This window comes from Hemibagrus wyckioides, linkage group LG06 (assembly GCF_019097595.1).
Source record: "Hemibagrus wyckioides isolate EC202008001 linkage group LG06, SWU_Hwy_1.0, whole genome shotgun sequence".
Classification (NCBI taxonomy): Eukaryota; Metazoa; Chordata; class Actinopteri; order Siluriformes; family Bagridae; genus Hemibagrus; species Hemibagrus wyckioides.
Window position 1 is genome coordinate 20,577,116 of NC_080715.1, and position 24,772 is coordinate 20,601,887.

General features: G+C 39.2%; 3 protein-coding genes across 7 annotated transcripts; 2 read left to right on the forward strand and 1 right to left on the reverse strand.

The window, feature by feature from the left end:
* Positions 1-2,917: 2,917 nt before the first annotated feature.
* Positions 2,918-10,390, forward strand: si:dkey-3d4.3 (leucine-zipper-like transcriptional regulator 1). Of its 5 annotated transcripts, none has more exons than XM_058392863.1 (8): positions 2,918-3,066; positions 5,456-5,651; positions 5,748-5,851; positions 5,979-6,057; positions 6,251-6,297; positions 6,672-6,792; positions 7,563-7,743; positions 9,591-10,390. In XM_058392863.1, exons 2-8 carry the CDS (start codon positions 5,489-5,491, stop codon positions 10,123-10,125), a joined length of 1,230 nt encoding a protein of 409 aa, XP_058248846.1. In that variant the 5' UTR covers positions 2,918-3,066; positions 5,456-5,488; the 3' UTR covers positions 10,126-10,390. The 5 variants fall into 5 exon arrangements, with proteins under 5 accessions (XP_058248846.1, XP_058248848.1, XP_058248847.1 ...); XM_058392865.1 differs by having other exon boundaries at positions 5,748-5,830; XM_058392864.1 differs by having other exon boundaries at positions 2,924-3,066; positions 5,453-5,651.
* An 866-nt stretch (positions 10,391-11,256) lies between these two features.
* On the forward strand, positions 11,257-19,077 carry inhbb (inhibin subunit beta B). Its single transcript, XM_058392868.1, has 2 exons — positions 11,257-12,380; positions 16,529-19,077. The coding sequence occupies exons 1-2, from the start codon at positions 12,002-12,004 to the stop codon at positions 17,299-17,301; spliced, it is 1,152 nt and encodes a 383-aa protein (XP_058248851.1). The 5' UTR covers positions 11,257-12,001; the 3' UTR covers positions 17,302-19,077.
* Positions 19,078-19,774: 697 nt separating this feature from the next.
* On the reverse strand, positions 19,775-24,070 carry LOC131354818 (uncharacterized). Its single transcript, XM_058392870.1, has 2 exons — positions 23,928-24,070; positions 19,775-21,982 (listed from the first exon to the last, which is right to left on the reverse strand). Exon 2 carries the CDS (start codon positions 21,659-21,661, stop codon positions 20,957-20,959), a length of 705 nt encoding a protein of 234 aa, XP_058248853.1. The 5' UTR covers positions 21,662-21,982; positions 23,928-24,070; the 3' UTR covers positions 19,775-20,956.
* Positions 24,071-24,772: the final 702 nt, after the last annotated feature.

The following is a 24,772-nucleotide window of genomic DNA, read 5'->3' on the forward strand; positions in this document are numbered from 1 at the left end:
ACATTGCACATTATCATGCTGGAAGTGCTAAGTGGTAAAGGCTCTGGTTTTTTTATTGAAAGCAAAACATTATCCACACCATTACACCACCTGCAACAGCCAGGACTGTTGACACAAGGTAGGCTGGGTCAAATGATTCATGCTTTTGGTGCCAAATTCTGACCCTTCCATCTGTATGCCTCAGTAGAAATTGAGATTTGTCAGTCCAAGCTATGTTTTTCTAGTCTTGGTGCGCCTGTGTCCACTGCAGCCTCAGCTTTCAGATCCTGGCTGACAGAATTGGTACCCGACATGGTCTTCTGCTGCTGTAGCCCATTCACCTCAAGGTTTGACATGTTGTGCATTTTGAGATGCTTTTCTGCTCTCCAAAATGGAATAGAGTGATTATCTGAGTTACTGTAGCCTTTCTGTCAGCTCAAACCTGTCAGGCCATTCTCCCTTGACCTCTCTCATCAAGAAAGTGTTTTTGTCCACAGAACTGCCACTCACTGGATTTTCTTTAAATTATATATTGCATCATTCTGAGTAAACTCTAGAGACTGCTGTGTGTGAAAATCCCAGGGGAACATTAGTAATTAGAATACTGAAACCAGTGTGTCTATCCCCAACAAGCATTGACATGCAGAATCACTGAAATCACTTTTTTTCACATTATGATGGTTGATCTGAACATTTCCCGACGTTGCTGGTTCGTATCTGCATGATTTTATGCATTGTACTTCTTTTGCTGATTGACTGATTAGATAATTGCATGAATGAGTAGGTGTACAGGTATTCCTAATAAAGTTCTCAGCTGATGTAAATCTAAATGAAATTATAGGGCCCCCTGGTGGAGACTGTAGCATATCAGAAAAAAGTGACACTTGTCTGTCAGTAAGAACAAATTATAAATAATTCATCTTGGAGGTATCTTTATTGACTCAATAGTTTAATTTTTCTGAGTTAATTGGTTTATTAAGGTCTAATTCCTGTGTATGTTCAAAACATCTTTATAGACAGAACTTTCACTTTATAGAGAGATCTTTTTGACCACAATGATTGTACAATTTATATGCACTGTTGTTAAAAGAGGAGGAGGACTTCAGTTAAACACAAAAGGATTTGAACAAACATACACTACCAGGCAAAAGTTTGGACACACCTTTTAATTCAATGTTTTTGTTTAGGGATTTATTTTCTACATTCTAGAACAATACTGGAGATTTCAAAACTATGAAATAACACACATGGACTTAAGTAATCCATATGTAATGACAACAAACAACAACAGTCAGTTGTTATTTTAAGACACGAAGGTCAGGTGTTCTGGAATAGTTCTTGCAAGAACAGTATTGTCAAGTGCATTTGCAAAACCCATCAAGCACCATGATGAAACTGGCTCACATGAAGACCATCCCAGTAAAGCAAGACCAAAACTTACCTCTGCTGCAGAGGAGAAGTTCATGAGTTCAGAAGTTCAGGAGAGTTACCAGCCTCAGAAATCACCAATTAACAGCACCTCAGATTAGAGCCGTTATGAAGGCTTTACAGAGCATCAGTAGCAGACATATCTCAATATCAACCGTTCAAAGGACATTATTGTGTATTTCAGCCGCCTTCAGCATTGTTTTACAATGTAGAAAGAAATAAACATCAGGAAAAACCATGGAATTAGAAGATGTGTCCAAACTTTTGACTGGTAATGTATGTAAATATAAAGACAGTAAGAGGTCCTCTAATCCACACTAAAATGAAGATGGCAGGGTTTAGGCCACTATTGGGACAGGGCCTTCACCATAGTGACAATATCATCAAAATATTCAAATATCACACTGCTGTTCCTGGTTCCTGTTTTCATGCTCTCATCTTGTCAAAAACTATGGCTGTTCTTACTTTCATACTTTTAAGAGGCAGCAGATGATTGTTGATTATACTATTTTTAAGGTTTACTTGAAAATAAGAATATATTCTACATTATACAACAGTTCATTCATTTGCTTGTTAGAGCGCTGTGCTTAGAGTGTTTATATTTATAATAACAGGGATTTATTACTATTTATTTATTACTTATTTATTACTTGTTTCTTTATTTATTTATTTATTTATTATTTATTTATTATGATTTATTTGTTACTGTTTGCATCACTTCGCCTTTCTGTGTTGACCACATAAAATTCCAATTCTATCTAAACATTTTCACAAATATTACTTCTGACTTAAAATATAAAAGCTCATTAGATGAAGCTGAAAAGAACAAACGGAAGCCAATTTTCCCGGATACACCTTTTCCCGGGAATATAATAATAATAATAATAATAATAATAATAATAATAATAATAATAATAATAATCCTGAAGTAACTAGCAAGCCAGTGGGCAAACAGTGGGCTTTTTCAGGCACTGTTTCTGTTTGTGATGCAAAAATAAACAAATTATGTGACCATGTTTTGTCTGAACTGTCTAACTAATAATTGCTTATCTATATATTATTATTAGGACACATGATGTTGCTTAAGTGATTTAAATTAAACGTACACCACTGCTTATGCTGTAAAATGCTGTTGTACAGAAATAAAGGAAAATTATTATAATTATATTGTAAGACGTTTATGTAATTATACATGTATCCATGCCGTAGCTTAAAAAGTTACCTATGTTTCTGCAATATTACTGACATCAGATCACCTTTACCACAGAGACATTGCCCCGCCCACCCAACCTTATTCACTCAAACTACCTAAGGCACAACAGGTAGCTATGGAAATGTTTTTCTCATGTCAGGGAGTCAGATCATTTGACTCAGCTTACCAACAAGAGCCGACTCCCAAACGACTCATTGTTATTTGTTCTCTAAAACAAAGTTTACCTAACGCAAACGATCGCATCACGCAAAATGATGAACAGTTGGGGGGGGGAAGCTTTTCAGTGAAGCGCATGAACTAAAGTTCATAAGTAACGATATCGCTTACATCTACAAAGTGAAGGTAAAAAATACATACGAGTCATATCTGCGAGTCGGCTCCCAGTGTTCACGTAAAAGAGCCAGTTACACGAAGATACATCACTGTAACAGGGAAGAGTTAAGACGGTAAGCAAACTGAAGTAATGGCTCAACTTGATGAAAACAAACATTAGCAGTTGAGTTAAAATAAATAAATTAATTAACTCAGCTAAAACACTGCTTAGTAGCACGAGCGTCAAGAGAGTACTTCAAAACGGGTTGCGTTAGCACGAGGTCTTACTAAAGCGACTGCAGACAGACAGAGTGAAGATTGCGTTTTCCGTCACATGATTTCCAGCGAGAGCAATACATGTGCTTGCTAAGTAAATTTTCTATGTTTGAGTAACGGGGAAGTTTAGCTACTAGCCATGAGGAATGTCACCGATAGCTAACGGTCACACCCGGCTGCTTGTTTAAACTGCAGCGCCATTTGTTTCGGTTGGTTTGTTTACTCAGATCCTATAGGACACATGTTTAGTTCAGTTATGGACCAGAGAACATCTACAACTGCATATGCAAGCCATTTACTGTATTAAAACAACTTAATATCACTGAACTGCGTATGCATGTCATACGAGGGCTAACTAGTTTCATGTCGTGAGTGTCGAAGGCACAGTCACTGCAAACCCCTTCCGTCAAGCTAAGCTAGAAGTTGCTTGTATGTATTTTCAATCCATGTTCGTCAGTAGTTCTTAATCGTGAAAACTACAAACCACCATTATCAAAGCTGTTTCATTTCTTAGTGAGGTCTGTTAGTTATTAGTTAATTTGACTGGTTTCGTCAATTTAGTTGTTTAATCCAAACCTCAACAACAAACAAAAAGCAGGTCTGTAAATAACCTGCGCCTAATATACACAGATCAAGCATAATATTATGACCACCTGCCTAATATTGTGTTGGTCCCCATTTTGCTGCCAAAACAGCCTAGACCCATCATGCACTGTGTATTCTGACACCTTTCTATCAGAACCAGCATTAACTTCTTCAGCAGTTTGATCAACAGTAGCTCGTCTGTTGGATCGGATCACACGGGCCAGCCTTCACTCCCCATGTTCATCAGTGAGCCTTGGTCGCTCAATGACCCGGTCGCCAGTTCACCACTGTTCCTTTCTTGGACCACTTTTGATGGATACTGACCACTGCAGACTGGGAACACCCCACAAGAGCTGCAGTTTTGGAGATGCTCTGATCCAGTTGTCTAGCCATTACAATTTGGTCCTTGTCAAACTCGCTCAAATCCTTACGCTTGCCCATTTTTTCCTGCTTCTAACACATCAACTTTGAAGACAAAATGTTCACTTGCTGCCTAATATATCCCACCTACTAACAGGTGCCATGAGGAGATAATCAGTGTTGTTCACGTCACCTCTCACTGCTCATAATGTTATGCCTGATTGGTGTATAATGCCATTGTAAAGTTCATGAACAGAAAACTACAATTATACTTATTGTGCATATTTAAGTTATGTTTATGAAATGTAAATCTTTCCAGAGGTGTCCTTGGCTACAATCCAATGGAAAAAGATAGCTGACAGCTCTACACAGTGATAACGCACTGACAGGAATTATAATCAGATATTCCTGTGTAGACTAGTTTGTTCCTTCCCCCTTTATAATAATGAAAAGAAATGAACAAATGAGGTACAGTTGTGAAATATTTGTGGCTTCACAAAATGAAAACACTCCACTGCCTCTGTAGATTTGGAAAGTTGGACTGACCTGTGGTTCCCAGAGTGGGTTCTGGGGTGTCCGGTGAAGTATATCCACATGGTCTGTGATTCATTTTGCGACAGTGGTGGAAAACACACATCATCATTATCAAAGCTTTTGCATTTATCATTAGGTTCTTACAGTTATTACCTTATTTTACTGGTCAATTTAAAAAATGACAATCCAAATTACCATACAATAATTTACAAGGACATAGGTCTATAAATGATGTCAACTTGGACCTAATGTTTTGTCTGGAAAATTTTGGAACTATAAGAACTCAGTAAGTCATACAGTACTTTTGATAAAGTATTGGGTATTTAATTCTTTACAGGATTTGTGTGCTCTGCAGTCAAGCTGTTTTACCTATGGCTTTGGTTTAGTAATTCACAGTACAGTTTAATAGAACAATTTAGTAGAATTTCTGGTAAATTATGATTAATGTTTTTATTATGATATTTTTGCTTGTTTTTTAAATCATGTTAAATGTTTTTTAAGGGAAAGGTATCATATAGTCCTGTTTAAATATAACAACATAGTGGGTGTGTTGTTCTCTGATCATATGACTGCATATCACCTGCCAATATAACCGATTATATAAGTATTCTCATTACTGCTCCTGAAAGAATTTTTGGATGTGAAGTGTAATTGAGCTTTTGTTATTGGTTTGTGTTTTTGTTGTTGTTAGTGTTTATTTTTTTTCTAATTTTTTTGCAAATCTTATTCCATACTTAGTCTCTAAAAATCTGTTTTTGTTTCCAGCAGTAAGTGCACTTATGACTCCCTCACAGGCCTAGTATGAGCAAGAAGATTGGTTCCTGTCAGTGGACGCCTGTGCCTCAGAGTTCTCCTGCACCATGTGATCGCTATAAGCACGCTATTTGTGCTTACAATGGGAACGTTTACATGCTTGGAGGTAGAGGGAAGCACTCATTAAAAGATTTCTGGAAATACAATCTGGGTAAGTCGTATTGTTCTGTGTCTGACTGTAAGATGCTTTTTATGTTAGTGAGATAAAATGGTTGTCGAAATGAAATTATATTTTCTGTAATATTAGTGTGTAACAATTGGATCAGGTTGGACTGTGACAGTGACGAAGCACCTGATGAACTGGAGGAACACAGCATGGTGCCTCATCAGGTGATTTTAAATATTAATCAGGTGTTTATTGTTTTCTTAATAAATAATACATTCCTATGATGTAAGTGGTCAGCAACTTGGAAAGTAATATCGTAAAACAATGTATTACCCATTATATTGCCCATGTTATGCTTTTATTTTGTCGTAGGGTGTCCTCTATGTATTTGGAGGCTTAAGGGATTCAGCATATTCTCACACAAAAACACCTCTATGGTTGTTTGACACAGGTGATGCCGAATGAATAATGAATGCATGAATTATCTAAATAAATTCTAATAAACCATTCATATTACATGTAATAGATTAATGATGATAAATATTTAACAGAATCATGTTTTCCAGTCATGTGTTTAATTATTTTTCACTGTATTAACTGTCTCATGTATTTGTATTTTTACTCACAATTTCTGTTCTTTGCAGCTAAAGAACACTGGTTCTTAATAGAAGAGCAAAGTCCACTTGTTCAGGTAAAAGATAATCATAAAAATAATCGTAAACATTTCATACAAACTACTGCCTAGTTAAATGTGTGGCAAAGGTAAAGTAAAGGTCTGGCATTGTAATTTCTAGTTACTCCTAAAAGCAAAATAGGTTTTACAGAAGATTGGAATACAATCAAGGAAAGATTAAAAATTAAATATTTCCATGCCATTTGGATGTTATTGTCAGAAATCCCATATTCTGGCCAGAGCATGTTTTTCATATTTTCTTTAGCTATTTGCTTACAACATAGCAACATCTGATTGTTTTTCCCAGACTGCCAAAGATGAATAATTTTGGGTTTTTGAATATGTTAGCAAACATGTATTTTTACTCATTTGCGCCACATCTTTTTTCCTAGAATGTGGCACCAGCCAACAAAAAGGGACACAGTGCTGTTGTGTTGGGATCCTCTATGTTTATTTATGGTGGATACATTGACATGCGAGGGACCTCACAGGAATTCTGGAGATTTGACTTGGGTCAGTAATATCAGGTTATAAGAAGAAAAGTAAACATGACATAAACTGTGAGACAAATGGGTTGAGTTTCAGGTGAGAGACAATATGCTTGGATGTTGTTTATCAGCTAGATTCTCCACACTGGAATTAATAATGACTCTCTTTTCCTGTCACATGATCTTAAAACATGTACATGCAGAAGCTGGCCCAGATACATGCCTGTACTTGCCTACCATTTATTTTGGATGTTCATTGAAAAACATACCTTTTGAGCTATCATTTTAGTTATTAAAAAAAAAGTTTATAGTATTCTTGGTTTCATAACCCAGGGACAATTTAGCACACAGACACCGAGCCAGATATTATCAAAAGTTTAGTCATTCGTAACTGTGAAATGTGAGTCAACTGTTCTCTGTTGCGCCTTTAGCTGAAACAACGGCAATTTCACACCCAACAGATGAGATAAACACCCAGTAGACAAAATGATATTCAAATTGTGAATTATTCAATGTATTGTACACAGTGGATTTTAAATGATTGTACCAATAAATCTGTGATTCAGTAATTAAAAAATAATTTCCCAAAGTAGTCACATCAACCCTGGGCAGGTTGTGAAATTCACTACATTCAGTGTTATTTAGAAGATGGGATATGCCAGTATTCTGACGAGAGATCGCATACATAAACATTTACAATTTACAAGATCCAGTGTTATATCATAGCTGCTCAGTTAAATGCTTGTAGCTTTTGCAAATAATGTCACTGACTGTGACCAGGTGTCTCCATGTTAGACTCCAGGTTATGGTCACTCTTGAGTGTTGCACAAGTGGGCCCTGGACCTCGGCATAGTCACTCTGCCATAGCCTACGAGGACTACATGTACCTGTACGGTGGTCTGCAAGGTCTGAAGGAGCAGAGGGACCTGTGGAGGTGGAGCTCCTTCAACCACACTTGGACCTGCATCAGAACCTTGTGAGAAAATCATTTGATCAATTTCACTGATTACTGAAAAGATTGTGTGTGCAAGAAGTCAGAAGTCTTTCACTAGTTGAAGATGGAATTATACCATTTACAAGGTGTTAACAATTAGATGGTTTATCAATATCATGCCATAGTATCTCAAAATTTAGATGTAAAATTGTGATTTCAGCAGCTTTTTCACAGAGCAAGGTTTTCATTAACATGTTCTTTAAAACATGCATCTTTTAGTTTGCAGCCATGTTATATTTTATGTTGTCACAGTTTTTTTTGTTGTTGTTACCTGTACTGTTATATGGCCCAATGCCCATATATACTGTACAAGTTGACGTCAGAAATTGTCTCTGAGGCCCTCTAGTGGCTGGCTGCAGAACAGAGTTTAACCCCGCCTATTCCTATGTTAGTTAGTGGAACCCAAGGCAAACGTTAAGTTAAATATCAAACTGTTATACGTGTTTTATATGCAAGTTCAATTGACATTTCTGTCTCTCCCAGTATGTTTCCATGCAGTAGTTTGATGGGAGTTGCTAATTTTGATGTCTAAGCTAGCCCAAACCATCTAACCAATGAGAGTAACAAAGTGATGTTACAAAATATCTTGACATTGACAAAGGATATAATAGCATCATGTAAAATCAATATACCTGTAAATTATACTTCTGTTAAACATTTTGTATATTAATATTGCAGTGCTTAGCAATTTGAGTTTGCCATTTAGGCACTTTAGGTAGCGAATCATGGATGGCATAATAGTATGTATCATCTTGTATAGGCAGACGAGAAATATGTCTATCTTCTTATATAGGTACCCAATGCCCGATTGGCCATATCTACTACGTTGACTCCTATTTCATCCCAAAATAGACTTAAAAAATGTACAATAGAAGTGAATGGTGTCATATTGCCCAGTCATACATACAGTCACTGTATTGGACCCACAGCTATGTGCTTGTAGGAATGGATTAGTTTGTTTGACTTTTCCATGGGTGAACTTGTGGAAAACCTTATCCGCCTTTTGTTTCTGTCTCTTCTTTGTGTGATGTAATTCAGTAAATTAGTGATGAGTTACTGATGGTCTGAGAGTGGACCACCACCCAAATGAGATCAGATTAGAACTGCTCTTTCCATTTATTAATAGGGTAGAGATGAAATGACAACTCGTACAAAGCAACAGTAGTGCTACAGACTGTCATTTCTAAAGTGACCTGCACGATCAGCCATAACATTAAAACCACCTGCCTAATATTGGGTAAGTCCTTGTTTTGCCTAACCAGCTATGAATTGTTGAGGCATGGATTCCACCTCTGAAAATGTGCTGTGGTATCTGGCAGCAAGATGTTAGCAGCAGATCCCATAAGTTCTCTAAGTTGTGAGCTGGGCCTTCATTTATCGGACTTGTATGGACATATTCAGTCCTTGTGAAGTTAACTTAAAAACAAGAAAACTTTGGGAAACTATACAGAGAGAGCATGCAACACTGATAAATTTGTAACAAGTATGAGAACCAGTATATACTCAGTAGAAAATATCAACTACCCAAAAACCAGTCGCTTACCCCTGCTACATAAAGGTTAATGCTAGAATATTTTTAGTGTTGGGTTGTCAGACAGGCAAAAAATCTAAAGTGATAAAAGACACACAGCTCTAGTTATGTTGTTTCAGTCAGCATTTAATCAATTAGTTAATTGATTTAAAAGTGATTTTTTTAATATATTGATTTTTAATAGTATATCACACCAGGTTCTGCTGGAATACACTTAAAAGATAAATGGCTTAATTGTCTGTGTATTGCACAATTATATTTAACATTTGATTTTCTGCCTCCCTACTTCAATGTGCAGCTCAGGACCCTCTAAACTGATGGGGCACTCAGCTCTGGTGTATAAGAACAGCATGCTGCTATTTGGTGGTGGAGAGACCCAGACTGCTCCCACTAACTGCCTGTGGAATCTCAATCTTGCAACAATGATGTGGGAGAGACTGCCTTCATTGCCTGCATCCACTGCTCCATGCCGGATTCACCACTGCTGTGTGGGTCTTGGCCCTAAATTCCAGCCCATGCCACCAAATAATACCAGTAGTAATGATATCTCCATATCAAAAAGCAAGGACAACACATTCAGACCCTTCAAGAACAAGTGTTTCCCTTCCAGTCCCTTAAAGTGGCAGCCTGAGGAGGATATAGAGCTACAGAATCTGAGCTGCCTCACCTATGAAAACCAAGTTGCTCAAGGGAACAGGGACAGTGAGCACTCCGAAAATGAAACAGAGGACACTATGCAGGTCCCAATGCCTGACTTGCTCCTCATATTCGGAGGTAAACCTCTAAAAGGCCAAGCTGCCATTTCAGTGTGGAAAATGACTCTGGGAGATTAGCTGGGACAGGGTGAAAAGTTTTATATATGCAAATGCTATTTTCTCAGAAAGAAAAATATATAGCCTTGATTTTCCTATATGGGGATATATTTGTGATATTTACTTTTTGGACCTTCTGCTGGTGTACCTGTGACATTCTGATTTATTCATCTGATTTATGTAGTGTTGTCTTGTTTGTATATTTGTTTTTTCATGTTTGTTTTCTGTTTGTATTAGCAGGTACATATCTAAAATATGTGTGCAAATATATATATATATATAATTACACCTTTTAAATCCTTGTTTAACTTTTGTCTACGCCATGCATTATACACTTACTTAGTGTATACCAGCACATCTTCTAGCATGTTTTTGGGACATGAGAGGAAACCAGATTAACCAGAGCAATGTCAATATACATCTTCTCAGGCACAACAGGTTTCATGTTTTTTTGTGGATTTTATTCAACATTTTCAGATCAACATATTTGCTAAACATATTCCTGTTGATTCCTAACCCTGCTGATCAAATAATTACTTTTACTGTTTTTCTTCACAGTAGTCACAAACACTCAACTTCAGTATGTTCATAGAGTGTTGAGACTTTACTTGATTATAAAAACATCCAGTTGTGTCTTGTGCATTATGAATGAACATTTTAGACAGATTAAAATACTTTGGTACGTAGAGCCTTGGCTAATTCACAAATACAATTTTATTTATTTGGCATTATATTACAGATGTTCCAGGCAATATAAGGTCAGATTTACACAGTTCTAATATATACATTATACAATCTGAACAAGAGATGGCGCCAAAGCACCAAACCAAAACCATCTTAAAGTGGATTATATACATAAAGCTAAATTTAAAGCCACAGTAATATAGAAAAAAAAAACATTTTGGTAAATATTGCAAGATTCGGAATTTATTAAATGTTGTAACAATGCTAACCACCCCCACACCCCCGAAAAAGAAACATACAACAAACTATTAATAAGAAATATTGTACCACACTTTTTATGAAAGTTAAACACACACACATAATGGGTAGGTAGTAAATGTCATCTGATACATCTGTATACGGTTAACAATATGACGTTTACACTTCATTCAGTATTTAACCTTGGCTCTCCACCAGAGACTGGAGTGAATGGGTCAGCCGCAGATGCTGCTCTCGCCTCCACACACGGTAATCTCCTCTCTGCCCACGTGGTTTCAACTATAAAAAAGTTTCCGCGCGAGGCGGCTTTAGAAGGTTGATTGGGAAAGGACGGAAAGCACAACATCGTTTCCGTAATGCACACAGGCTATGCACCAGCCAGAACGTCGGGATTTTTTGCAATAATTCCAAGTGGCAACCTGGACGAATCGAAGGTGCGATCCAAGAGAGGACAATATTTCAGCTTTTAGTCCTTTTAGTGACTAATTTGTGCATGCGATCGCCGCTCGGACTCTGATAGCATTCTTTTGTTTTGGGATGAATTTACTCATCCCGTCATTAGGAGGACGATATGTCAAACATAAGTACGAAATCTGGCTTGAACGTTTTAAGTGTACTGATCTAGCCTGAGGCTGAGTTTGGATGCTCGAAGTCAAGCCCATCTCCTCTGACCGGAGTCTCTCCATCCTTCACAAAAACCATGACGCATAGAGCTTTCTCTGAGACGACCACTGGAAGTCTGGACTGTTCCTGATCCAGATCATTCTTAAGTGCGAGCTCACGAAAATAACTTTTCAATTACTTTTATGAACACATTGTTTAAATATCTCATGTGGCTGCACGGTGTCGATTTACCTGGCACGACGGAACTGTGAATGCAAAGTAAACTAATTTTACCCAAGGCACCCATTCTGTTTAATTAACGGCTATCGCCAGTGGACGCGGTGGAGAGAAGATGAAGGTAATAGTGCGGTTTGTGTTTTGGTTACTGGCTTGCGTGCTGTCAGTGCGGGGCGCCGGGAGCGACATCCACGCGCTGCCCCAGGACTCGTGCGCGTCATGCGGCCTCGGCCGTCCGGACGTTCCAGACGCGATGGACACGGACTTTCTGGAGGCGGTGAAGAGGCACATACTGAGCAGACTGCAGATGAGGCAGAGACCTAACATCACGCACCCGATCCCAAAGGCGGCTATGGTCACGGCACTGAGGAAGCTCCACGCCGGGAAAGTGAGGGAGGACGGCAGGTTCGAGATTCCCAGCTTAGATGGCCAAGCCGCTTACAGCAACGAGGCGCAAGAGGAAACATCAGAAATCATCAGCTTTGCCGAGTCAGGTGTGTACGACATTTCAAATATATTTATTACAGGCTCTAATCCATTTTCCAGGACTTTGACAAGGTAAGCATGCGAATGACATCAGTAGAGATGCTGCTGTGTTTATTGTTATAGTTACCAAAACACAACTGAACACGTGGACTTGGTGTTTTAGTTTTACTGATTTTATATTTTTAGCAGATTAGCAGGAAAACCAATGAAGCATGAGATATCGAGTGTCATAAAAAGATTGCAACATAATTTGATTATGATATGTGCCATATTTTATTATTTTTTAACAATCTTACATAAACTACGGCAATTCAGCATCCCCACAGAAAGAGTCAGACGAAGGGGCATATATAATTATAATTACATTAGATTAAATTATAGATTATTGTATCATAAATTTATATTATATTATTTTATACAACCCTAACTCATAGTTTGCAGAAATAAACACGTGCTCATTTACACAACGCATCAGTCTGTAAACATGGCCCGTAAAGTGATAAAGACTGCGGAATATTGTCACTCGTTCCAATAATTACAGAAAAACGCTTAAAAATATTGGATGATCTCAGTGACAGCTAGCAGCATTTCTTTACGAAACTCCTTTCATATATACCTACATGTAGCACATTAGGTATATTCCTCTGTGACCATTCAGATATTTCCAATAACTGTAAATTAGACCTTAAAAAGAGCTTTGGTTACTACTGTTTTTCCTTTCGAATGAACTTCATAAAAACAAGATTAAGAGTAAAGCTTTGCAGTGGCAAAAAATACTTATTAAATTAAAAGTAGTTATATGTTGAAGCATTGACCTGCCTATCCAGAGCAAGGATAAAAAAAAAATATCCATTTTTTTTAAATTAATTTTTATTATTGAAAATAGGGACCTGACATGAATCTAAAATATGTCAAAATGCTTTCATTCTTGATGGGTCTAGTATGGAAGATGAAGCATCATGCTTCTCAGCCTGACTCCTGTATCTTCTATTTTATATACCTGCATAACACAGTAAGCTTGCACAACATCTTTACTCCACCAAGAATGAATGAAACACACTTATGACAAGTGAACAAAGGGTGTAACAATTGTTGGTAGGGCACTGTGTGTTCCGGTTAAACCGAAAATGTCAACATTAGGAACAAAAAAAAGAAATCACTCAGAATAATGCATGAGACATTTGAGTTGTGGTGGGGGACAGAGTCTGTTGTAGGGGGATGGTCTACTCATATCGCAGTTTTGCAAAGAATGAAAGAATGCTTTTAAAATATCAAAGCAAAGCTAGGCCTCTTTGCATTTTCACCCATTATTCAGGACACCTTTGAACCTTTGAGCTGCATTGTGTCATGAAACTGGCTTTGGTCCCTGCTCTCTGGACCCCTTCTGCCTCAGGGCCAGCTGGCGCTAACCCCCAGAGCGGAGGTTGCCAGCCAGGGCATGGCTTTGGGACAAGCTCCCAAGGTATTCTGCAATGAGTGGCACACTCCTCCAGTGAGCTTTCAGATGCGCTCATCCTGTGTAGTTCCCTGGATCTGTATGACACCTAGGAGATAAGTCAGCAAATCACTGCAATTACAGGCTGAAAGATGGCCTCTTCATTGAGTATTCGGCACGTTCCTTTCTTGATTTAACATGGGGCAGTAGTTTTAATATTTTTAGTATTGATTTGTCCAGAATGTTTTGCTTGGATCTCACACCCTACTCTAGGAGGGCAGAATGGAGAACGCTGCCAACATGCAGGTGAGAACAGCTGCCAGCGTCACGTCTCTGTTAACTCTGTTCTGTGGTCCGTTTCAGAAGGATTTGGTGTCCCGTAGCCACGGGAGCGAAGCGAGAGATGTGTGCTTCTCATTTGTCTATAGCTATTCGGACTCGCTGAACTCTTAACATCCAGTCGAGCACGGGAAATTAGGCTTTATTATTTGACATTATCCAGTGTAGCAGTATTCAGAGGGTTTGCAACAGGACCTGCAATTTCATTATGTCAGTCATACCCCATTTGAATTGATCCCCTTGGAAAATCATTGTTTTATTGACATTGGATACTGCTTTGGAAATTAGATTCTACGGTGTCAGGAGATTGGCAGGATGTTAGGAGCTAATCAGACAGCAGCCCATATTCTTGTACTAAGCAGTTCATATGAAGCAATTCGAGCATGAGAGCAATCTCTAGTGAAGCATTAGAATGAGCCCGCTATGTATGTGTCCACTTATCTATTCACTGTTTGACATACTTTTCTGGGATTTTTGGGGAATAGATCCGGTACTCCGGTGGCATTGGCACATCAATGTTCTGTGCCAGTGTTTGCAGTGATGGGGGAAGCTTGTGGTGTGAAAATTGTATTAAATGGTTTAGCTTCGTTGATCTGTTTTGGGACAAATGGATAGGAACAGGCAGAAACAGCTAAGAGTGTAGTAAATTCAATGGGACTACCAGACTGATACCCAGCACATGCTTGGGAGTCTTCAAGGTTACTAAGTTATGTAAACTCATCAAATCAATTTTACACAAAACCAGAGTAACGGCTGTCAAATTAGTTTAACCTGAAAAAAAGTTTACTATGTAATCTTAGTAATGTAATGAGTAATGTTAGATCTTTTTCTTACAGTTGACTTTGCTTAACTAAGGATAGTCACCTTAAATGAATAGTTACATGTTACTCAAATATTTCGTCTATTTCACCTGTACACCACCTCCTAAGATCACAGGAAACCGGAAGGGAACCGGAAAGGAATGTCACACAGAGCTCCAGAAGGGGGTAAAGTGTTAATGAGAGCCAGTAATCAACCCTTCTTCCCTCTGCCTCCTGTAAAGTTGGCCAGACAGTGCTGATTGCCCATCTGTGGTTCAGCTCAGCTGAAAGTAGGCACGCCCAATCAGCATGTGGGCAATGGATCATGTGGCTACTTTCCAGACCTCACCTCCCTTCCTGCTTTTCTGTGAAGAGGAACTCTATAGACTAGTGGACATTGTTGTTCCATCTTTCAGACCAGTCTGCACTGTGCATGTCATTCATTTTGAGAAGGAGCTGTTGAGGCAGGTAGTAGAGCACTTTACTGAACAGGCAATGCCAGAATATTTATAACCTGGGGGCATGCCGGCAGTTAATGAGGTAGAAAATTTAGGAGGATTGTTTGCTAATCTGTTTTACTCAGATTTTGCTGCACAGCTATTAACAGCTGACACCATGTCCCCAGCTCTTTATTTTCTGTCCCTCCTGAGCTTTAACTGTGTTCCACTTTGGGACTGCAGAGAAACTGGGTTCCTGCCAGAGCAGGGGCAGGCAAACGAGTCTGGACAGGGCTGAGTGCACATAAAGCCACTGCTACATGGGGCCAGACAGGCTGTCAGAGAAACAAGCCATCTTCTGAGGCAAGCTGTTGACACTGACCCCAGCTAATCAGTTTGCAAACAAGGTAATTCAACCAATTCAGCACATGCCAGCCATAAGCAGCTCTGCAACTTGAACCAAAAGATCAAATGAAATATGATTAATTATACCATCCATCACCTGTTGGTGCTATTAGCAATCAAGTGTTCACTGGCTCAATGGAACTTTTCAAAAATGGAAAAGAAAAGGCAAGCATCCTGAACTGTTCCAAACACTGGCTACATGCTGAATACAACTGTATTTAGAATACTGTGCTATGTCATGCAAATGGTTCGTATTTTTCCTGATCATCCTTTTTATTCAGAGGCCACATGCACAATGCTAGGCTGTGCTATGGCTGTCCCATAATACCTCACAGAGTGCATTGTGCTGTCAGTCTCCAAGGCTCCAGGAGCTGTGGGTTTTCACTATGCTCACAGTGAACTCAATGAACCCCCCAGGGCAGAACTCACAATCCACCCCTACTTTCCTGCATCAGCAGCCTACAATGCTAGGCCAACTGGGCCCAAGCCCAGTGTTGTGCTGCTGCAGCCTCTCCGTCAATCTAGATGATATATGAAAGGGAGAACAAAAGATAACTTGAGGAATCTATACCTGTCAGGTCTGTCATGTGATAAGATGGATCAATCTACCTCAGGCATAAATTGCTATATATATTTTTTGTCACTTTCAAAACATCTTTCAACAAAATATTATTTAAATGTATTTTAAACGAAACAAATACATGTGTTTCAATAAACATTTTTCCCTCCATTTCCTATAGATGACCTGACTACTTCGAAATCCAGCCTCTATTTTGTGATCTCCAATGAGGGAAATCAGAACCTGTATGTGCTGCAGGCCAATCTATGGCTGTACTTCAAACTTCTACCTGGAGGCCTGGAGAAAGGTGTGCGTCGGAAGGTGACAGTAAGGCTGCACTACCAGGATCCTGGTGGTCAGAAAAAATGGGTTGAGAAACGCCTAGAGCTGAAGCGCAGTGGTTGGCACACATTCCCACTGTCAGAGGCAGTCAGAACGGCATTAGGGAAAGGTGGCCGACGGCAGGACTTGGACGTGCACTGCGAGGGTTGTGAGGTAGCCAATGTGGCACCTGTGCTGGTGGACACAGGTGATCCCTCTCACCGGCCTTTCCTGGTGGTGCGGGCACGCCAGGCTGAGGGGAAACATCGTATCCACAAGCGTGGCCTGGAGTGCGATGGCAATCATGGTGGTCTGTGCTGCAGGCAGCAGTTCTACATTGACTTTAGGCTCATAGGCTGGAATGACTGGATCATTGCACCTGCTGGCTACTTTGGCAACTATTGCGAGGGCAGCTGCCCTGCATATATGGCAGGGGTGCCAGGCTCAGCCTCCTCATTTCACACAGCTGTGGTCAATCAGTACCGAATGCGAGGCATAAGCCCAGGCTCAGTGAACTCCTGCTGCATCCCTACCAAGCTCAGCACCATGTCCATGCTCTACTTTGATGATGAGTACAACATTGTCAAACGGGACGTTCCTAACATGATTGTGGAGGAATGTGGCTGTGCCTGAGGCTGGTTAGGGAATTGTAGACTTTGAATGTAATCAAAGGACATTACAACGGCAGTGACATATTTATGGGTCTGTACCACAGACATATAAATACATGTTATTATATGTACACTCAAAATGCGCAAAATCACACACTAGTGTATGTGCATGGAGCGGTGGGTCATTAGATATATAACAGGAGTTATTCTGTTACAATCTTAAAACACAAAGGCATTGGAATGAGAAGGGAATGGAAATCACTAAACCTTTTGGTTTTTTCAAGTTTAAAATATAATGTTGGCCTTTTTACTCCAACAGGACAGAATGGACATTTACCAATGACAAGCTGGTATTGCCCACTGCTTTGAGTACTTGGCAACAACCCTTCTAAGACTAGTGAAAGCACTGACATTACAATGTCCTTCACACATCAGAACATCAGCACTTCAAAGACAGTGACAAATTATTCCATAGAGGTGGAGTTTTCAATAACTATGTATAACATCACCTTGTATGTTCCTCAAGGCATTCCCACTACCATGGCTGAAATTTTTTGCGGCATTTTTTCATACCAAATGAGTAGGCTAAATGAAACTGCTAGTGGCCTCTTGGAAAACACTGTAACAAAGCGGCTTTCCCTCATCCTGCGCATGCAAAGTCCATGTGGCAGACCGCTGAACCAAGATGTGAGGTCCAACAGGTGAAGTGTGATGTTATAGCTCTTTGGCTGTGAACTTCAGTGGCTCATAAATGCTGTCAGCACCATGTGCTCTGTGGAGGCATTATTACTGACCAGCTGGCAGTACAGCACTTGCAAAAATACTCTAAATGCACAATTTAAAGCACTTGCCTATTGAAATACCTTCAAAAGGATTGTCAAGAGGTGCACCTACCCCAATCCTCACTCAGTCCTAGTCATATAAAGTGCCGCATAACCTATGCAATGTATAATAATCCTGGTCCAGACCAAGTATTCTGTTCTGCTAATCTTTAACTCTTTTATCAAATACTTGAAATGTGATCTTTCGCTTTCGTTCCAAAGCGGATGATTGTTCATCTGTTTGCACTGAAAAGTTGCAGAAATAATTAAAAGACAAAAAAACAATAACAACAAAAAAATGCTATGGAAAAAAAAAATATTTTTTATAAGAGTCAACTGAATTTTGTGAAAATATGTGTGTACCTTATAATGGAACCAAAGAGGCCAATATTTTAGTTATTATAATATGGTGGCAAGGCTATTACAATATTTGTATAATATTTGTTTATCCTTTTTAAGAAGCCTAATCACTGTGTCAGGGTACAACATCACAGATTCCAATTCAGCTCTTTTTTTATTTTGTACAGCAAACCTTTCATATTTAATTCTCTCATTTTCTATGTAATGAAACTTATTTTTAACTGTTGGTACAAAGTCAACCAGTAAAACATGTCATTTCTGTACAGTTTATGTAAAAATAAAATATTTTGTAACTTTAAAATAAATTCTTACTCTGCATTATAGTGATTTGTGTGGAATTTTGAAGTGATTATTTACAAATAATATTTAAGACAATTTAGTTTCTTCTCACATTTTAAACCATTGTAATATGAATTTTTTTTTTTTTGATGTCTCCTACATGCTAATACTATTCCAAATATCATTTTCCAGTGGAGCGCTTTGCCTTGTGACTTAACTGGCTGCTTGTGATATGGCATAAATACATTGTGTACATGTCTGAACAAAAAGTGTTGATAATATTTGTCATTCTCAGTGTCCTCTCAGCTGTGAGGCAAAAGGTTTTCTACATGTCGACATGTAGCCACACGGCACGATTATATCAAAGTGGGTTCCCAAACTCTATCTGTATCTGTTACCTTTTGTTAGACCTTTAAGGAAGTGCTTCAAAAACAAGCTGGTATGAAGGAAAACTTTATGCCACACTGGCCTTCACACATACCAATGACTGGTGTGTTTCTGAAGAATGTGAGTGCAGCACTGAAAAACAAGGCTTCCAAAACATGTTTAAAGGACAAGGTAGGATAATTGCCTAAAATGTAGCTATCCTACATCTGACAACTGAACAAATGTTGTGTGAAATAACATGTATCAGAGAATATATCTGAAACACGGCAACAAAAATGTGGATGAGTCAGCACTGGTACTACTACTAGATGGTGACTAGGTGACTATATTTGTGTGTGTGTTCACATGTATGGGGTTGTGTGTGTGTCAGTAAGAGAGAGAAAGAGAGCGATCATATAGAGACTGAGACAGTTGTCTCATCATGTATTGCAGAGTTAGCGGTGTCGGCATGGCTGTTGGAATGTTAATGACACTATAGTTATGCCCCCTGGCTACCTTGTGAAAACACACACACACACACACACTTCAATCTTTCCAGAGAATTATAGATAGAAGTGTTGAAGGTGAAGTGTTTCAGCTTTTTTTTACAACTGTAATGAGCAGAAAGATCCTTAATCCAATTATTCTCAGCAGCAACATACTCCTATATACAGGCTCACACAATAATAATGTGAAATTTGCATCTATATAATTTCTCAATTTTTCAAACTCATTACAGAAATTTTGTTCTCAAACATTTCATTGTAAGCAAAACTAAACACTCTGTCCAAAACCATCAGTGGTCTCCTCAAAATGTAGTATTTGATAAAAAAATAAATATTATGTAAAAGTAGGATAAAATGGCCTGTTAATAAAAAGTATTTTGCAGGATACTATCATTTTTATTTACCATGGAATGCTCTATTGATTATTATTCTCAATGATGGCAAAATTAGCTCTAACTCTACTTTCTATCTCTACTGCATAATAAATAATAATACACTACTTAATTATCTAATTTTCAGACCTCTTTGAATTTTGTTGTCTATGATTTTTAATTCAGTATTTCCAAAATATATAAATAATATAAATATAATATAAACTAGACCACTCATATTTTAGCTTTAAAAATAAATTGCCAACATGGAGACATTTGGCTTTAATTTGACACTGAATTTCTTCATGGGTGATGCTCAGCCAGGCCTTTACTGAAGGCCTGAAGTTCTCTTCAACATCATGTTTGTGCTTAGATTTAGTTTGATTCAAATCAGGTGACATGCATAACATTTCACATCTTTGCCTTTAAAAAAAGCCTTGATTTTGAGTTATGTTTCAAGTCTTTGTCCATCTGCACTGTCAAGAGCTATACAATGACAATGAAAGCATTAGGCTGAATCTAAACAGATAATATAGCCTTTTCCACTTCAGAATTCATGCTGCTGATTTTGTCATCAGTCATGTCATCAAAAAATATAAGGGAGCTAATTCTACTGGCACACATACATGCCCATACCATAAGATGAGGTGGTATCCTTCAAATCATGACATGTTCTCCATGCTTCCATCATTCTGGTATAAGTTGAACTGTCCATAATATCTTGTTCCAGAACTGTACATGTTTTTTTTTAGATCATTTTGGCAAATTGAATTCTGGTCTTCCTGTTTTTGAGGCTTGGGGCAACTATAGTTGGTCTTCTGGTAAATCCTCTGTATTTACTCTGGTGATGTGCTCGATATATGAGGGTGACAATAATGACTATACGGTGGAGGAGTCAGGACAGGAACCAAAGCATAACACATATGGCAACATAAACAGATATATGACAAAATGGAAAAGTGCACCTTAGGAAATTAACAGATCCCCCTAAAGGGTGCTGTTCCTGTAGCACTTTTCAATGCTTCCCATGGTGGTATCTGTGGGTTAAATATCTGAACAATACCCAAGGTTCCATAGGCACTATTTGTCCAGTCTGCTGGCTCCAGAGGAGCTGGGGAGCAGATCACAAGCATTAGCATGTCATAGGAGGCTATGCCTTTGTCCATGGCCATGAGCAGGATGTGGGAGGCTGTACCTTTGGCCTCAGACATAATCAGGACATGAGAAGAAATGAGGTCTGCTAAAGAGGTTGCCCTATCAGCCTCTGACTGAAACTTTACTGGAGATACCACCTTATTCATATCTGGAAGGAGCTCTGCAGGGAAGAAAGGCTTGTTAGCCTCTGAAGGGAGCTCTGCAGTAGAGGCTGACTCATCTGATTCTGAAGGGAGCACTGCAGTAGAGGCTGACTCATCTGATTCTGGAGGGAGCTCTGCAGGGTCGGCTGCCTCATCAGCTTCTGGAGAAAGCTCTGCAGGGTCAGCTGCGTCGTCTTTCTCTGAAGAAAGCTCTGTGGAGGAGGCTTCCTCATCTGCCTTTGGAGAGAGCTCTGCAGGGTCAGCTGCCATGTCTGCCTCTGGAAAAAGCTCCGGCCAACTCTTCTGTCTCTTGAGGAAGCTCTGCAGGCTTGGCCACCTTGTTGGCCTCTGGAGGAAGCTCTGCACGGAAGCCTGGTTCATCAGCCTCTGGAGGGAGCTCTGCAGGGGAGGGAGTTCTGTTTAAGGTTGCCTTTCACCATCTGGGGGGAGTTCTGCAGTGGAGGTTACATCATCAACCTCTTGAGGGAGCTCTGCAGTGGAGGCTGCCTCATCAGTCTCTGCAGGAAGCTCTACAGGAGTGGTCACCTTATCTATCTCTGAAAGGAGCTCTGAAGGGTAGGCCTCCTCGGTTTTGACAGTGCTGTTGAAATAAGAAGTGGCAACTAGATGCATACGCTAGGGGAAATTCACCAAGTTGAACGCTGGCATGGTCATTCTGGCATTACACCACTCTCGCCCTTCCTGCTGGTAGACAGACAAATGCAAAACATGTATCAAACTGAATAGACAGGCAGGGTTCATGCAATCAATGGAATGACTAGGAAACAGAATGAGATCGATAACCAGAGAATAATAACACGCAACTGAGGGAGACAGGCAGGCAAACACTGAACAATACTTTGCCAAGAACAAAGAACAAGAGGGTATAAATCTCCAAACTAATCAAGGGGCAAACTAAAAACAGGTGATAGTAATCAGAAAACACGAGGGAGACAACCAATGACAATACAGGGGAGGAGACAGGACATGAACCAAAACAAAACACACGTGACAACATAAACAAACATATGACAAGATGGAAAAGTGTGGCATAGCACTGCAGGCTGCTATGCACGCTGAGTGCCTCTGCACGCAGTGATCAGCATGAGGAGATAATATGTGACAGATGTAAATACCCTCATATTAAAGCTGAAAGTCTGTACTTATGTAATCTTATATAGTAATAATAATATATAATAATTAGATAATTTTTTATACAATTTCAACATCAGTATATTATGCTAGGATTACAATAATTATGCCACAGTCCAAATAAATATTGATCTGACTGTATATTTTAATAAACCATTCCTTTTCAGCAATGCCACTACCTAAAAATATAAAATGATCTAGAAAGGAAGAACTAGAACATTTGTGGGAGTGCTTCTCGCAAGATCATTCTAAAAGGTTGAGCAAATATCCCACTCTGTATAACAGATAAAGTAATCTAAAAATACACTGTGCTTACAAACAAGTTCTTGATTAGAGCTAGAGATCTGTTAAAAGACGTAAATGATTATCAGGTAGTTGCAAACAATACATCAACAATACATCACAAACTAGCTTAGGTGTGGTTGGTGTTTCTAAAATGGATTTTTAAGGGTCCACAGTCCAGCTCTTGCCAGGATCATAAAAAGACTAAATGTGACTGCAAATAGCATCAGTGGGTTGATTAAACCATTTTAGATTATATTAGGAGCTCACTTGTTGGCACAAAAGATTTTTTTCTATTAGATTCTGGACATTAAGTACATTACTTGGATATTTTCTACTGCAATTCTACTTCAACTATTTTCTACTGCAATTCTAATAAAAATGTGGCAATACAAGCAACTTTGCGCAGATTTGTTTGACTTGACCAGCCTTTTGGACCATTTGGTTTCTGTTAGGAACCTTTGCAGAAAGGTCAACAGGATTCAAATCACCAAGGCCAAAGCAAAATGACCCTTGGATTATTAACAGCCCTGCTAGCCCTATAACATGGAACTCATTTCTCACCATAATAATTCTGTGAAAAATTATAACTGCCTGAATTGCACATCTAAAGAAAGTCTGAGTGACCTAGAAGTTTTCCCAGGCCAGTGAGAAAACAACCAAAAAATTGTGTCTCTCACTCATATGCTTCGTAAGCCTTCACCCCAAAATGCCCCCCCAGGACACACCCCCTGCCTTTGTGGTGACCCTTGACTCCTAGACCACTAGAGTATACTAAGGGCCACAAAGACTTTATTTGTGTCCCACTTTACCTTGTACAGGCTAGGGCCCAAGGATCGACAGAGGCCACCTCCACAGGGAGTCGATAAGGGAGTTGCTGCTCTGAAAGAACTGATAGTGTGCCATGAAAGGGCGACTGATTTGTTACAACTGAAAGCCTACAGTTTGTCCCCCACCTTCTTAGGCCTGTCTATAATCCCAGCCATAGTCAATATCATTTGTCCTGTCAGTATATTCATCGGACCATCTTGTTGTGGCTGGACTTGCAAAGTCTGGCAAAATTTCTTGGTGAAACAAGGAAGCTTCATGGCAGCACTCTGTATCATACAGCAAGTGAAACTCTGGTGACTAATGTGTAGTGTGTTCAGTGGAGGTAAATGTAGAAGAGGGTAAACAGCTGGCCTTTTGTTTGCGTGGCAGAGTTTCTACTCACATTCATGTGACGTGGTGCATGTAGAGGCTGAAACCGCTGACGGAGGCAGTGACAATGACGAGGGTGAATGAAGCAGCCTTTCTGCTCTGGACTCAAGTTCACTGACAAAGCCAGTTGTCTCTCTGATCTTCCAGGACCAAGAAAGAACTGAGGAAATAGGAGCTTATTAGTTAGCAGTGTATGTGTATGTGTAGGTGGGGAAATTCCATTCAGGGGGATTTCAGGTGTGGTTGCAGATTCACATTAAAGAATGCCATCAGCATGTGTTTGTGCTTCATCAGGGCTGACTGGAGTCTCATTATTTTCAGGTGCCTCATTGTTCTTATTGTTCTGTCATTGAGGGGCTTTTTGATATGACAAAAAGAAAGAGGGAGGAGGGAGTTTCTCAAGATGCTAGTGACTGCATCAAAGAGGACAAAAATGATTTCTTTTTTGTTAGAAAAGACAGGTAATAGTACAAGGCAAAGGAAAGACTAAGAATTTTGCTTTAGGATGACACACCCCCTGATTAAAAGGAATCCAAAAACAATGGCACATAGAAAAGGTCAACCTGATCACATGGTTGGAAAAGGCTGTCATGGTCTTGAACACTCAGAGAATGGCTGCATCTGTCAGGTGGAAGACATCCAAATATGTAGGCTTGTAGAGAAAGAGAGAGAGAGAGAGAGAGAGCGAGAGAGAGAGAGAGAGAGAGAGAGAGAGAGAGAGAGAGAGAGTTTATGTGAATTATCGAAATGTACTAAATTTACTTTGAAACAGGTCTCCGGATAAAGTCAGCTTATAGTACACTGGATGTCATGTCCCTATTTTATAAAGTCCTAAATTATAAATTTTAATATGTGTGT